Source organism: Xiphophorus maculatus, chromosome 1, assembly GCF_002775205.1.
Source record: "Xiphophorus maculatus strain JP 163 A chromosome 1, X_maculatus-5.0-male, whole genome shotgun sequence".
Taxonomy (NCBI): domain Eukaryota; kingdom Metazoa; phylum Chordata; class Actinopteri; order Cyprinodontiformes; family Poeciliidae; genus Xiphophorus; species Xiphophorus maculatus.
In genome coordinates, this window is record NC_036443.1 from 8,116,007 (window position 1) to 8,131,969 (window position 15,963).

Sequence of the window (15,963 nt, forward strand, 5' to 3'; positions counted from 1 at the left end):
ACACAAGAAGTCTCCCAAATGCCGATTATTATACATGTTGTCACCTGGTACAATAATGGCCTGAGTCGCTCTCTTCTTTTTTTTTTTTTGTCAAAATCGCTTATGGCAAAATTGACTTGAGTCTTTATTTTAGGAAGGTAAATGCAACTGTTTTGAGTATCTAAAGGTGCAAAATTAACTGGGTCATTCTCTAACTATGTTACAAACTTATAAAAAAAAAAGTGGAATATTCTACTTTCCATTTAAGAAAAGAAACAAAGTTTCACACTGAGGTTGAGAAAACGAAGCGAGAGTCAAGCGTTTGTGTCTCCACACATGGTGTGACCTTCAACTGGATCATGATAAGGACACAACAGCCCTGCAGCATCGCCACGGCTTCCCTGGTGAACGGCTACTCTGCATGTCTAGAGTTACGATGACCTTTGAGAACAACTCCTTGTTGTAGCGAAGAGTGAAACACTTTAACATCTACTTAATATACTGTCACTAGCTGGACTACTGGAAAACTAACCTGCATACTGTACAATTGTAATATTTAACAATTAATTGTATCCAATATCAGAGGTTGGTAGAGGTTAGGTTGTGCATATTTGCTGACTGTAGTTTTTTTTTTTTTTTTTTTTTTTCCTGGCTTTATTTATTTTTTAACCCGGCCAGCAAGCAGCTAACTGGACAGAAAATCTGATGTGGACCCAATCTGATACATTTAGATGCATTGACAACTTGTAAAAAAAGAGTTTTATTCTTATAGATTTCATTTGCAACAGGTTTGATGACACTTTTTAATGATATGTATCTATGTCAAAATCAAGAGTTTCAATCTTCGTTTTTTAAGGCTTTGTTGGCTCCAGTGACCTTTATTTGAAGGTATTTCAACCAGAAGGAGGGTAATGAGAGAAGGGGAAGACATGCGGCAAATGTTGCCAGGCCGGGAATCGAACCTGCGACCACCGCCACGAGGACTAAGGCCTCAATACGTGGGGCGTGCTTTGCCCTTGTGCCACCACAGCACCCCCGAGTTTTAATCTTCTAATGTCATGGTCAGTAAATTTCTGAAGAGACTCCAAAAGTTTGTCCTCATGTATCAAATGTGACGATTTTTGTTAGACACATTAAAAACAAAAACCAGCAAATAATTGTGTGACTTTCTTTTATAAATGAAGCGGTTTTTGTGTAGGACCTGCATTTTATTCTTGACGAAAAGTCTGGACTGAACATTTTTGTCCTTGCATGGCGTCTGACAGTGGCGAAATGTGGGTGCTGCAGTGGGACACACCTTTGAAGACTGCCCAGGAACTTTGCACTTGAGATCTTGTGAAGTATGAAATGTCTAGTGCAGAAAAAAATAAAATAAAATTAACTTTACTTTTTTTTCTTGCACCCCTGGTCGACAGAACACATTTCTCTGGTTTTGTGGAGTTTGTATTGACCCTATTTTACAAGATTTTAAGATACAGTTAGCAAGCTACGAGTGTCATCTCTGTTAAGCTGCTGATTGCAAGCTGTCTGAGTAAAGAGCCTGACTAACTAATCAGCTTTCTCTGGTCGTCTACAAAGAGCAGAAACACAACTCCGCACAAAAAAAAGTTTATTTGAAAAGAATTTATTGTTTGGTAATTACTTTGCAATTATTAACCAATATACAAATGGCATGAATAACATGCTGCATTTGCAATAATCAACAAAAAATACGTTAAATAGAAGAAAAGAAAATTTATTTTTCTGTTTTGAATCAACAGGTTAGGTCATTTCATATAATTGTGCTACTAACCTCTGTGTAAGTACCATAATAATACAGATAGGACCTGGCTGCAAGGTCCAGTTTCTTCACAAGTTTTTTTTTTTCTGTATCCATATGTTTGTTTGCCTGTTGGATTTTGTCCAACATCATGGCAACCTGTGCTCTAATTGCCACTCACCTGTGGGGATGAATCTCCTCCGGTTTGCTGTTCTCACTTCATCAGTACACAGCAGGGAAAGTTGTTCTCATGAACTCCTTAGAGACTGCCGTACTCATGTCTTTTTTTGAAAAATGCTTTGCTAGCATGTGCTTAAAAGTAGCCATGGTCCAAAGAAAAGCGCTTAATAGTATGAGAGGCTATTAGAAAATCCTTTTAAAAAAAGGCTTTCCCTTTGCAATGACTGTGTATAGGAGAAGGCATGAAACTCTTCCGGGGGTGATGTATTGTCGGTCATAAAGATCCTGTATGCTATGGGGGTCTATTCCATCTTGAAATCCTCCACGGTGAGAAAACAAGTCAGTCATTCAGCGTCTCTGATCCACACACACAGTGAAGTAAAGCTCATTAGTTTCCATCCATGGCGGCACACAAGGCGGCGCGAGCTGGATCCTCAGCTGCCTGTCAGAAAGTTGTGGGGTTCATTTGAAGTTTGCTTTTGTTTCTTCACGTTTCCGCTGCAGCTCCAACGTTCCGGTGGCAGGTTGATGGGTTTATCTGTAGGAATCGAGGCCGATGGTTCTCACTTCGCTGTGTTTGGACTTTCCTAATCAGTCCACACAAAACACGAAAAATGTGGCATGTGGTGAGGGTGTTTCTCGCTCTAACGGAAAATACAGCCTTCTCAGATTGAACAAATGTCACTCTGACAGAGCCTGGATCTCCGTAGTTCTGACTTTTTATGAAAAGTTTGTTTTTAATATTACACCTGACAAAAGGCAATCTGGGATGGAGAGGGTCGGCTTCACAGAGCCTGCACATACTGCACTGTATGTTAAACATACAGTGCAGTTTCTTTCTCCCAATGAATCCTAAAGGGATGGAAAACAACAAACACTTAAACCAGTCATTGTTTCCATCACTTTCTTTAGGCGTACACTGATTGATCGGACGATTTCTTCAATTTTGAGTGATCGGAAGATTTGAAACTTATCTTATCCGCCGATCTTATCTACCTCTGCAAGGGTCTGAGATCACTGTCCCTTTGGTTCTGCCATGAGAGAGGGGTGACTGACACCAGATCGCATCTGCATGATGCGCAGTTAAAAATAATCACCCCGCTGTTGCCATGTTGGCAACCTTTTTGCAATATTTAGCACAGAAAAAATATGCCTAATTGGAATCAGCCGATCAAGCACTTTATAGATCGGTGATCGGCCGGAAAACTGCAATCGGTGCATCCCTACTTTCTTTTGACAACAGCAGTCTTGCTGTAGAACCATTGATTGCTGTAATCAATTCATTTTTATACAAACCATTAATGTCACTATTAATACAAAGAAAATAAATTTATTAGTTTTTGAAGAAGAATGTGAACATGTCTTTAATGAGTCTATATATTTAACAAAATATTCCCAAGGAAAAAGAAACATGAAGATGTGCTCTACCTTTCTCGTAGACAACTTTATACATCTCTCTTCATTTCTATATCTACCTTTCTTTATCTAACTATCATCACTATGCATTTTCTTACCCTGCTCAGTCTTACACAGCAAGGAGGTACGGGGTATTTCCCCAGGTCAAGACATTTTATCCGATAACTGAATTTTTTGCTGCATGTCAGCTAACTTGGTCACTGGCCTCCCACTCAATTATTCTGCTGGATTCTCATCTTCCTACAATGCTTCATCTGGAATTTCTCCCACGGAGCTCGATTTCTCAGGATGCATTTCATCCAGGCCAATCAGCGAACAAAAGGAGGAGTTATGAATGCTGACGTCAATTTTCTGCGCTTTTATAGGATCGTAGTCTGCCTGTGGGTTTAGTGAAGGAAGTGGGCAAAGCCGTTCAGTCCGTGGTGGCCACTCTCCAAAACATTGAGTGATTAAAGTCGGACCAAGAGGAATGCTTAAGATGTTTTATTCCTTGCAAAGACGACATTCATCCCAGCAACAACCATCCCCCCAACCAATGGGGGGATGGTTGTTTACAGCAGATGCAATTTCTGGTAAGCTTCATAGCGTAGCCTCCTTTATTTCACGTCCCTCTTGAAAATGAGATCTAGATCTCAACTGGGTTTACCTGATTAAATACAGGAATATTTATAATCAGGCTGATATAAAGGTGAGCAAGCTTGAATTTGTTCACATTTGCAATCCGATGCACTGTTGGGAAAAGACACATAATAAATTGGTTTAACTGCCCAGATGCAGCAGTTAGACAGTGGAAAAAGTCCCACCTTTTTTGCAAAGAGTATCTTTGCTGCAAATTACAACCAGATGGATGAATTCAAGACTTCTACTAAACACCTGAGTCCCTGCTTTTTAGAGCAGCAGTCAACTAAATGACATGTTCCAGATGATCAGCCACTCCACCTCATTCATGGGGACATGATGATTTACTCGAAAATTATATCGCAACCATAAACGGCAGTTTTTATAGAGCTTAATGAGTTGATGTGCAGGTAATTACAGCGGAGGACTTTTAAGGCCCGGCATCTTTCTTTTTTTTTTAATTTGTGTGCCGTTGCGTTAGTTGCTTTGAGCTTCCACGCTCTCTTCTTCTCTATCTATGTAGGGCAGCCCGTGGATCAGCTGACATCCCCATCCTCCCACATGCCCACACAATCTTGTTAAAGCATGCAGTTAATCTGAAGAGGAAAAGGACTCTCTTCACAAGCAAGCCGTGCTTTCATCAACCCATTGTATTGCCTACATGGTTATGTCACATGAACGTCGGATTCTCCCAAAACTCTTGTGCCTATATGGGAAAATCTGTGGCCCCAAAATGGCCCCATGTGATGCAACGCGCCTGTGAGTGACTTTGTGAACTGATCCGAGCTCTACGAGGATTATTTGAATGCAAGAACTGCCAGCTAAGAGGGAACGTTCTGTGATTCTTTTTTTTTTTTTCTTTTATTGCTCTTAAAAGATGACTCTCCCATTAATTATTCAGGCGACTGTAGAAACACAGTAGTGCTCTCAAAAGAAGCCCTTTAGAGGTAGCCTAGAGTCATTGTCTTAGAAAATTTTGCTTATAAAATGAGTCGTTTTATACTTGGACAGGGCAGGAAAAATACACACGGAGGGTTTGTATATTTAAGAGTTCATGCTCCTTTGTGTTCATTTTAAAATCTTAAAAAGGCTGAAATTAGCTTCGAATTTATGGCAGGTATTTCTGCCCGTGGAAATACCTGCCATGAATGTGGCCTTAAATGTGCAGCCATAAACGGGAGAAGGGACACAAGAAAATGAAAGATTTGGAAGGAGAGACAGAAAAGAAAAGGAAGGGCACTTGAAAGGGTGTCTTTACTCTCTTGGTTGTAAACAACAGGAAACAAAGAATGAAGTATACACAAGGAAAGAAAGAAAATATGGATCCTTGAGAGAGAGAGAACGCAAGCAAGTGAAAGACACAAGGAACGTAGGAGGAAGGTCGGGTACAAAAAAGACGAGAGGAATGAAATTAAGGGATGACTGACAAGAAGGCAAGGTAGGAAAGGAAAAATTAATGAAGGAAGAAGACAAAATAGGAAAGACACAAGCAAAGATAGATGAAAACAAAGGTAGGATTGAAGGATACAACAAATGAATGACACAAAGAGCAAGGAAGGACATAACTTTTAGGCAATATAGGTAGAAAGTCTGGAGATACAGATATTTGACACTGTGTCTTAAGTCCTGTAATTCAGACCACTACAGGAGATTGTTCCTGCCAACAGCCATAACTTATTAATGAAATAATTTAAACATAATTTAATTTCTCTTTGGGATCACTGAGGTATTTTCTTATTTGAATTAATATATTTGTTCCATACAGCTGCTTTCTCTGGTCCTGGAAAGTACTGAAAATCCCAAATTCCACCCGATTCCCACACATTTCTAGACCGCGTGGGAACCTTACACACATCCTTCTTCTCTTTCCTCTCTTTGTTTTCAACGAGAGGGAACAGAGTCCAGCCTTCTTCAGCAACCACAGCTCCTGTCATTACAGTGAAGGCCAGGTGAAGTGCAGCAATTTGATGGACACAGATACAGGGCAGTCTTAGAAAGACCCCTAATTGAATTGAAACTCGCTGCCTTTGGCGCTCTTCAGCCGCTGCCTGCCTCGACACTGAAGCGGGAGACGCACAGCAAAGAGGGTCATCCATAAATGCAGGAGGGCTGTATCCAAGCCTCCATCTGACAGGAGAGTTATTGTGCGGATTGAGGGGCTGCGAGGAGGAGCTGTGCCACGGCTGTTTGTCCCAACCTTGAAGTAGCTTGAAACCTTAAGACTCTGGGCTTCAGATCAAACGTTTCTCCCCCCACCCCCAGTCCTCATAGGCTGTTTTAAGAGTCTCTTGCTTTTGTGGCCATGTGGAGGAATCTCTCAAAAGCACCTTTCCCGACTTTCAAAAGAGAGCAAATCCCTCATAATCACAAGTGTGCTTTTTCAGCCATTATGAAAATGCAGCGAGTTCTGAAGCGGGCTGTGGTGAGCTGATTGTGCTCAGGAGGGAAATAACCTGAGAAGGGAGAGGCAGACCTCTTCACTCGCCTCCTGTTTATCATGAGGTGTCTTTAGGCTGATTACATTTGATCATTAATTGCAAAACAAATGCATGGAGGTGACTAAAACGGTTCTAATTCAATTCTAATTTAGAGTTGCACGCACTCTGTGGTTATCGCCTTGCGAACAAGACGGATAGAGGAGATTTTTCAGAAGAAAACACATGCTGGAGTTCAAACTCATCCAATGCTTCCCTTTCCATGCAACTATCATGTATGTTTCATTCCAGAGAAGTGTTTGTGTTTCGGTTGACTTGGCAACACTGCCATCTCATGGCAAGCAAAGTAAAATAAACATCCACGTGGTATTTTAATTAAGTTTTTTAAAATGCCTTTATTAGAAAATGTTTAACAATTAAAAACACAATTGAAAATGTTTCATCTCTCATACTGATTTTCTTTTTGTTATGATAGTGAAGGCCATCATGAATGCTCACACAGACCTTAATCAAATCTTTCTGTTTCCAATGCAGCTAAAACAAGTTGAATGCAAAACAGAGGACTGCTGTGTTGTTGTCCGTCGTCATTACTAACTGCTTTATGTGAATGAGAAACTAACATCTCTTGGGTCAGAGTGTTGACATGATCTTTTTTTTTGTATGAGAGTTTTCTTTGGTTTTATCAAAGAGAGCAGCAAGAAATCCTGTCTGATCTGCCTTTGTGGGGACAGACTCTTCTTTTGTGTTCTATATCTTGTTCCCAAACCTCCTGAGAGCTGAGACTGTCTTCGAATGAGGCTGAGATGCAAGGGATGGTTGACACATTCAGCTTTCGTCTTGAAAAGTGAAAGCAGCCCCATTCCTGTCTCCGAAGGGGTCAAAGTAATGTCTCGCGACACTTGCTGCTTTTTCTTTACGTAGACACGCTATGATCTTCCTCTCTTTCGATTTCCATGTCCATGTCCATACAATGGCTCTGCTCTTCACTACACCCCATTTTACGCCTTCCTTCTTCACCCAACTCTACCTCACTGCCTCCAATGGTTTGGCAATAGGTTGTCAGGGCCTCACATCTTTCCAGCACTGACTCCTGTACCTGCTGTTCAAACTGCACCACGAAGATTCTGTAAAGCTCCAAAAGGACAATAAGTATGTTCTTGCAGGTGAAGAAAATCATCAGCTGGTTCTGGACTTGCTCTTCTATCATGAGGTATAGACGATAAACCAGGAACGGTGCATCTTGGAGCCCCACAGTAAGCAACAAACTCCATATTTCATTGAAGCAGCAAGAAGGTAATGACGATGAGGGTTGATGACAGCAAGGGAGGTTATTCCAGCTCCTAGGAACGTCACCCTGAGAGGCTCGCGTCTGGGTGAGAACCAGTGGAAACTGCATGAGCGCCCAAGAGAAAAGAGCAAGGCCTACGATGACGACCACCCGGTTGCCTTTGACTTCAGGTTCCTTGAAAGTATCAAAGATGTCTAGGATGTCAGCACCCAGTCCAACATATACCATGAGGAGCTGAGAGAGCTGGTCCCGTGACATGTCCCCTTTGGGCATCAGCCAGCGGCCCAGAACCAGCACAATAAGCATGGTCTGCTCCAGTCCTGCCACCCAGTTCTCTGGTCCAAGTTCTTCAATGTCCTGTGGGAAAGAAATACCACAGTCTAATCCAGGGGTCCTCAAGTCCAGGCCTCGAGGACAAGATGTCCTGCAACTTTGTATGTGTCCCTGTTCCAACACACCTGAATCTAATTGCCAATTTACCTCCTCAGTCAGCGATGGACTGGCGACCTGTCCAGGGTGACCCTGCCTCTCACCCGAAACGTTTGCTGGAGATAGGCACTAGCACCCCTCCCGACCCCACTAGGGACAAAGGTGTTAGAAAATGGGTGGATGCATGTATACCTCCTCAGTATGCAGTCCTCATTATTTGACTAAGGCGTGTTGAAGCAGAGATAGATTTAAAAGTTGCAGGAGACTGGCCCACTAGGCCAAACAAATGGTCATGGTCTCTTCTTGATCATCATTTGCACAGTAACAAATACATGATCATCTCAGAACGACCATGTCTTAATGTCTAGAAGGATATTGATAATGTTTGCTTTTATTATTTTATATGATTTCTTTTAATTTTTTTATATTTTTTATGTGGATTTTATTTTTGTATGCCTGCTATGTTGAACATAATTTTAAAGATGCAGCTTGAGCAAAAATTTCTCATAATTTCAAACTGTAAATGAACACATTGTCCACAAGTACACCTTGAATTTATTGCAGAAAAAAAACTACAAACTGTAGTGATAGACTGACACAAAGCAGTTTATACTTCTAAATGACAGCAAAACTGTAAACTACCCTTTTCTTATAAATATAAAACTCTAAGATATCTGGAAAACTTTTTTATTTCAGTCAGCTGTGTAAGAACATACTTTGTTGCAGTTACCACTGCAAGTCTTTTCAGAACATCTCTAACATCTTTGCAGATCTATAGAATGACATTTATGCCCATTCTCCATGCAAAATAGGTCAAACTCAGTCTGGACAAGTTACGTGTGTCCATGAACAATCATTTTCAAGCCTTGCCAACATTTGTAAGTCGGATTTAGGTCTGGACTTTGACTGGGCCATTCTAACACATTGATGTTAGAATTCACAGAAAAACTGGTTTTATGTAGAGAATAAATCAGAGTGGTATTTACTAATTACGATTTTATTTAGGAATATCAGAGGCCATTCCACACTATACCGATTTTCATTACTAAAACCATCTGTGTCCCAGATGGTTTTAAAATGTTATTTTGTTATAAAATAAAATGTTATTTTCTACCCTTACCCTAACCCTACCCCAACCCCCAGATTCTGGGGCCTCATGCATTAAGCGTGCGTGCGCACAAAAAATGTGTGGCGCCATATTTTAATCACAAGTCAGCATGTATAAAAATTAACTTTGCGTCAATGTTTGCGTAAATTTACGCACACCTTTTCACTGGCATATGTACTAATTTACATATGTATTTATGGGTGGCGACAGGGCGGACCAGCAGTTGTTCTTTATTTCCCGAAAATTAGGATTTATAAAGGAAAGGTGCGCAGCCACGTGCGTGCGCACGGCTTTATGCATCCAATTATTTTTTTGTGCGCCGCACTTTTATAAATTAGTCCATACGCCAAGTTTTAGTGTGAAAACTGCGCTTTCTTTTATGCAAGAGGCCCCTGGTCTTTTCATTTCACTTTACAGTTTTTTGTGTTGGTCCATCATATTAGATTCCAATAAATAAATAAAAAACATTTGCTTAAACCCTTAAATCAAAATCTATCCTTTCTATTTTTAATAGGGAAGAATAAAGTGTGGATCAGCTTCTTATGCTGTTGATCTTTCAAATCATATTTTCACAGTAACTTTTAAGCTTCCTCTGTTTGAAAACAATATGGCTTAAGTTTTCATGTCCTTCTGCGCAGAAAAAAAAAATCCCACATGAAAGAAACCAAACTAAAACCATCCCACGAGGGAGATCTGAGCCTTCAAGCAGCACGCTATCCAGGCGTTATTTCACTGTGCCTACTACCCTTTTCCTGTCATTAATAGTTTATCTGTCTTTTTTCTAGATTTAAATCTTATCTGCTATCAGGTGTTGCTTTAATGTGGCCACACGGGGCGCGAGGCGGGCAGGGCAGTTTAGCAATGGGATGCTTACCGCTGTGATGGGGATGTGGGCCAGCAAATGAAGCTCATGGCTGGAGGAATCATTGACGGGCAACTTGGACTGTAATAGGCTCAGCTCCAGAAACCAAATGGATGGGATGACAGTACTGAGGTAGAGGAAAACCATAGGGGAGAACCTAAAAAAAAGGGGACACCGAAGGAGAGGATCGTTGGGTTAAGAAGGTGATAGTACGATATTTTTAGCAACGCTCTTTTTTTTTTTTTTTGGTCTTTTCTTTTTACCACCCACTAAAGAAGAAAGGGTGCCTATTTCCCCCAAAAGAAGCATCAAATTTCAGACAGGCAATTATTCTCATCATATATGCAAATCCCACTTGACAGAGCAAAGCCTTCATGAGGAGAGAACTTCAAAGTAGGAATCAGCGAGAAAGGCAGAGGCCTGAAGAAAGCTGGTGTCTGGGGATGTTCAGTCTGGATGTGCCTAAAAGCTACAGCTTTTGAATGAAATATAACCTGCCGTTGAATGAGGTGTGACACTAAATGCTCGTATCCATTTGAGGCTCATGTTAAAAGGGTTTAGTCAGTTTATGTTGACTCAAGCCTCTTATATATGCATATATTTATAAATGTATATGTATATTTGAAAGCTAGTGGATCAGAAATGACTCAGGCTGGCTGGAGAGGCTTGCTCCGTGACTACACATGCAGACTCTGACAGGGATGTGGTAGCGTGTCCTGCAACATTGGCAACAGTGTAAGACGGAGCAACGGCACAACAAATGACAAGGTTTGCTTTTGCTAGACAGCAAAGACGGGGAACGAGCTTCTGAGAACAGGTTGACAATTTCAGCAATTTTTCATGGCTCTGAGCAGATGGATTACAAGTTGCTCAAAGGCAAGTCCCAAGTTTTAATTTAATACCGCCCCATACAAAACACATTGTAAATTGTGCCTAAAACCTCCCATCAAGCCTTTAAAAAATGACAAGACATTGTGGAATCCCCTTTGTTTTATTTTCTCTTGCCAATTTATCCCACGGCTACCGAGAAGAGGGGAGTTCTTTCTAAAAAAAAAGAAACCTTTTGTGTCTGATAATATTCCAAAATGTCTGCTTTCAGTTTGGAAAGTCCTTCAAGTCTGGTTTAATCTTGGAATCAACAAAGGCAATTAAGGTTAGGTTGGTTAAAGGGAGATAACCTTCATAAGAAGGTTATCTCAAGGTTGTGGCTGGGTGCAAAACCACAGCTGCAAACGAAGGTCTTTCATTCCTGTAATACTTTTGTCCTTCCAACACAAGACAAGTGGTGCCTGTGTGTCTACTTTTTTATTCACTTCTAAGCATAGCAATTCTACTTTGACTTTCATGTCACTATTTTGTAATAACTACAATTTTATTTGTATGTCTTACAACAGTTAGTTATCTAAACACCAATCGTTGCGCTACATTTTTCTCTGTGTATGAATAATATGCACCAAAACGCATAAAAAAGTTGATTCTTATTTATGACTCAATTGCTCGTGAGTGTTTAAAGTGCTGCTTTTGTAATTAGCAATGCTAACGCTGGCTTGTAAATAACCAGTAAGCAGTGATTTAGTTTCAGCTCTTGTCATTTATGTCTTTGCTTAGAATCAGCTGTATATTTGGCCGTAGTTGATGTAAATAAGTCATTTACAGCTCATTTCTGAGTCAGAACGGCTCCAAACAAATATTTACCTTTCAGCCTCTCATGAACCTGCTCTTACTACCAAAGCTGATATTGATCTACTTTGTTTACCGCGGCTTTCTTCGGCGTTGCCAGACTATTAAAGTGAATGACTCTATAAACACTATTATGTGAGGTCTTGTTTACTAAAGCTTCACACCTTCTGATTCTGACACCAACACTGTTCCTTGATGTAATTGTGACGTTGTATTTTATTGAAACATTACCATTTCCACTCTGCATTGCGGGTGCATTTGAGGGTGAGGGCCATTTCCACGCTCAGCAGGGCAACACCTGAAAGCAGCAGCCAGTAGAGGGGCTCCCCTTTAACGGTCACCACTTGCCACACCGTAACAACTCCATGGGCAGCGAACAGGAAACGACTCAGCAGAGCCAGGAAGATGTTCAAGAGGCGACACATGACGCAGCAAGGAATCCCTGCACAAACATCAGCTGTAAAATATGATTATTTTCAATAATAATTTGTTTACAAGCCATAAAAATCTAAATACACACTTAAAGTGTTGCACGTGTTTAGTTGCCAATGCATGTCATTAGTTTACTCAAACTTCTTTTGACCATGAGATAATGTATAGCATAGCTTTAAAAACATAGTTTTTAAAGCTAATGAATGTTGAAGTATCTTTGACATCTTGGTAAAAAAAAAATAAATACATTATATGAAACGAAATTTAAAAAAAAAAACTTTACTTAATCATCATTTTTCATGAATAAACATCAGAATCTAACAAAAATATGCTTGTCAACAGCACATTGTCAACATAACAATGTGTTTTGTGGGGTTAAGAATGGTGTGAATACATTTCCCATAAATTCAAGAAACACTGTAACACCCACACTGCATATTGAAGATGTGACGGCATCAAACAAACACAAGCACTCAAGAGCATTTCAGTCCAAAACCCAGTTCAGCTTTCATTATTTGTAACTTTTGGAAGTTGCATCAGTGTACAAACAGATGGGATAAGAGCCCTAGATCATTGGGGTTGACTCTGAGTGAGCTGTGATTAGTGATCAGGAGTTAAACAAACTGATCTGCAGTCAATATTAAATGACTCGGGAGGCTTTCCCCGGGTCTTATGATTTATTGACTTGGAAACTGTGCCAAAAAGGCGACGTTCTTGATGTCCTCTTCTCACCATGTTTACATAGCCTGGTTTTGTCTACAGTTTGGCTGATAACTGACTGACTGTACATTATCATCAATGAAGGGAAAAATCCTGTAAGAAAATCAAAAGAGTGCAAAGTGATTCTTGTTGGCAATTTATTTATTTAATGTATCTTCTTAAACTAAACCATTTTTATAGCTTGTTCTTTAATGCTTCTCCTGTTTTTGAGCTCAAATAAAGAGACGCAGTCCATCATTTGAAAGTTTGGCATTTTGCTGTTGGCATTAAGTTGTCCTTGTCCCTTATATTGCCCCCACTTTACTGATTGTTGTGTTTGAGAATATGGTGTACACTCTTAAGAGTGCTTTTAAAAGCCAACAGCACTATAAATACATCTTATAAAAGAAAAATCCCCTTGCACCTCATCTCACCCTTAAGATGTCCCATTTGTTTCTGGGAAACAAGGAAAGAGGGAAAGAAAATACACTTGTAGTCCTTAAAAGTAGACACTGGGACACTTCCAATGAAGTGGGAGTGCTCTAAAATAAAAATAAAAAAACTGAACGTATTCTTTGTTATGCTACCTCATTACTTTTTTGTGAAAATGCAGATAACATGTAATATATTAACATATTCATACTTGCAATGTAGTTAAAACAACATTTGAAAATCATACTTATTCAGGGTTACTATATTATTAATTGTACAATATACACTTTATTTCATTGCTAGTGTCTGTTTAATTCCAAAACCTTTGCAAAAATTTAAATACATCTAAAATATACTGAACTAAATGTATTTTTAACTAGATGCAATTGGTATATTTTTTGCCCTTTCTTAGCAGTCATAGAATAGTAAGTCATATAATTACATTCAAAAAATCTGTGACAATACTTCTAGTAGTCACTAGAAGTAAGGATAACCACGGAATATAGATAAACTATAGTCCAAGTAGATTGTTTCTAACACAACTATGTACCAAACGGAGTTTCCACAAACCATGTAACTCCCAAACATTGCTACATAGGAACATATTAGAAAAATATTTTTCTTGAAATGCACCAGAGAAAAGTAAAAAAGGAAAACAATAAGATAAAGCTTTTTTTTTTTTACTACTGAATGGAACATGAGTTTGAAGTTAACATAACATTTTTGGGGTTGTTTATGCTAGCTAAAAGTTATTTCTGCTAAACTGATTAAACAAGTGAGACTCTGGATTTGCATGAAGCACAAACCTGAAGTCAGACGTCTGGTTGACAAGCGTCCACGGTGAATTCCTGCAAATTCCCTGATTTTCTGTAGTGCTAAGAAATGATAGTCACACACAGTGACCAGGCCTCTGGCTGGCTGGCTCGGCCTTTAATATGACCGCCACCTCTTTCAGCTTCAGGAGACATCATGTCAGATCTGTGTGTGTGTGTGTGTGTGTGTGTGCTTGTTTGAGAGAGAGAGAGAAAGCGAAGTGGGGAGTGACTGCCATTCAAGTCAACCGAAGTGAAGCATCAGTGTGCCGTAGCGTGAACTACAAGGGTGTGCTCGGCCATCTTAACCCCCATCCACCCAGCCCTCCCAACATCATGGTGCCGTCGTAGGAGATAAGACTTCCTGCCCCCCGCGCCAACATCTTCATTACCGTCCGTCATGATGTCATCTGAACTGGCCCAGAACAAAGTTATCAGCTTGGGAGAACCAAGCTGTCGCTTGTTCAGACAGCACCGCGCCCCGCCCCAGACACTCTGCTCCCAGCCACCCTGATCCGCCGCCACACTGCTCGGCCTGATAACTGCCTCGGTCTGTGCACACGGGAATATGGGACCACAAGAGGGAAAAGATGTGGAGATGGTTTCCCCGTGTAATCACCGAGGTCATGTGTGGAAATGTTGTAGCTGTTGCATTTGAAGGAAGATCCTGAGAAGTCTGCCACAACAATAAAAAGAAGTGCAATTGTTGGATGTGTAACGCTGAATGACAGGTTCTATAATATTAAAAAAAACAACCCAGTGTTTTAGCCTTGGAGAGGCTTTTAAAAGCACCCAAAACAACATAGACCAAAATGAACACAAATAGTTTTTAGTATTTTACCATTTATTTATTTCCAGCTCAACAGTGTTTCTCTTTGGTAAGAGTGTTTGTCACTTGTAGGAGGCATTGAGAAGATAAAAATGCTTCCTGTCATTGTGGTTGTTGTTTCAAGCCCAGTGATAAATTAATTAAATGAATCTTTTACTTCTAGAAATGTGCTCTTTAGGGATTATCTGGTTAGATACTAAGTATCATATAGGTGTCCTGAAATGATCAGAAGCTAAGTTCCTCCTAGTTGTTTTACATTCTGTCATTTTTATGTCACCATGCCACTTAGTTAGATGCAACTTTAGCTGCAATTCTTTTTTTATTGCAACCTGTTTTGGGCATACTACATTATTGATCTAACAAGTCTGGAATTTTAGCCATTGACAATGACATTTACGTTAAAAGAGACACTGGATTGGCTGCTCCTGCTTCTTCACTATGACTGCTAAACTTATTACTTGTGATTTAGCTATGAATATTTAAGCTATTTACATAGATCTCATACAGGAATCACTGTAGCCACCAAAGAAAGCTAAGGTTCTAGTTGTTTATGAAGCAGGAGAACTTTTTCAGCTATTTTGATATGCTAGCCATTAGCCCAGCCAAATAAAATAAACAAAACACTGCCAGCACAAGTAAGTGAAAACTAGCTGTACGTGTCCAACACATGAGTGTCCTGCAGAAACTCCTGTTGGGACACAGCATCAGGTATCGTCAAATAGTGACGCACACCACTACCCTTTTCCCGGCACAACAATTGTTTAGCATAGCAACTGAACGCAGTGTAATGAAGAGATTTCACCAATTTTTCTCCCAACACCCAAAACATTATAACATTAAATGGTTTATTTTTGTTTTGCATGACTTTTTACTGATATTTACCCCATTGATATATAATGTTTATTAAGCCGTTTCAGCGCTCCAGCTGTAAGTTACTCAGTATTTATGGAAATTACTGTGCGTAGCTTATGGCTTTCAAAGAATGTCGCAATTGGCCTAAGACAA

The 15,963-nt window shown here is 40.0% G+C and overlaps 1 protein-coding gene across 1 annotated transcript; it reads right to left on the minus strand.

The window, feature by feature from the left end:
* Positions 1-5,954: 5,954 nt before the first annotated feature.
* LOC102220590 (transmembrane protein 26-like) lies at positions 5,955-12,179 on the minus strand. Its single transcript, XM_023341119.1, has 5 exons — positions 11,986-12,179; positions 10,087-10,231; positions 7,741-8,032; positions 7,484-7,626; positions 5,955-6,011 (listed from the first exon to the last, which is right to left on the minus strand). Exons 1-5 carry the CDS (start codon positions 12,177-12,179, stop codon positions 5,955-5,957), a joined length of 831 nt encoding a protein of 276 aa, XP_023196887.1.
* Between the last annotated feature and the right edge of the window lie 3,784 nt (positions 12,180-15,963).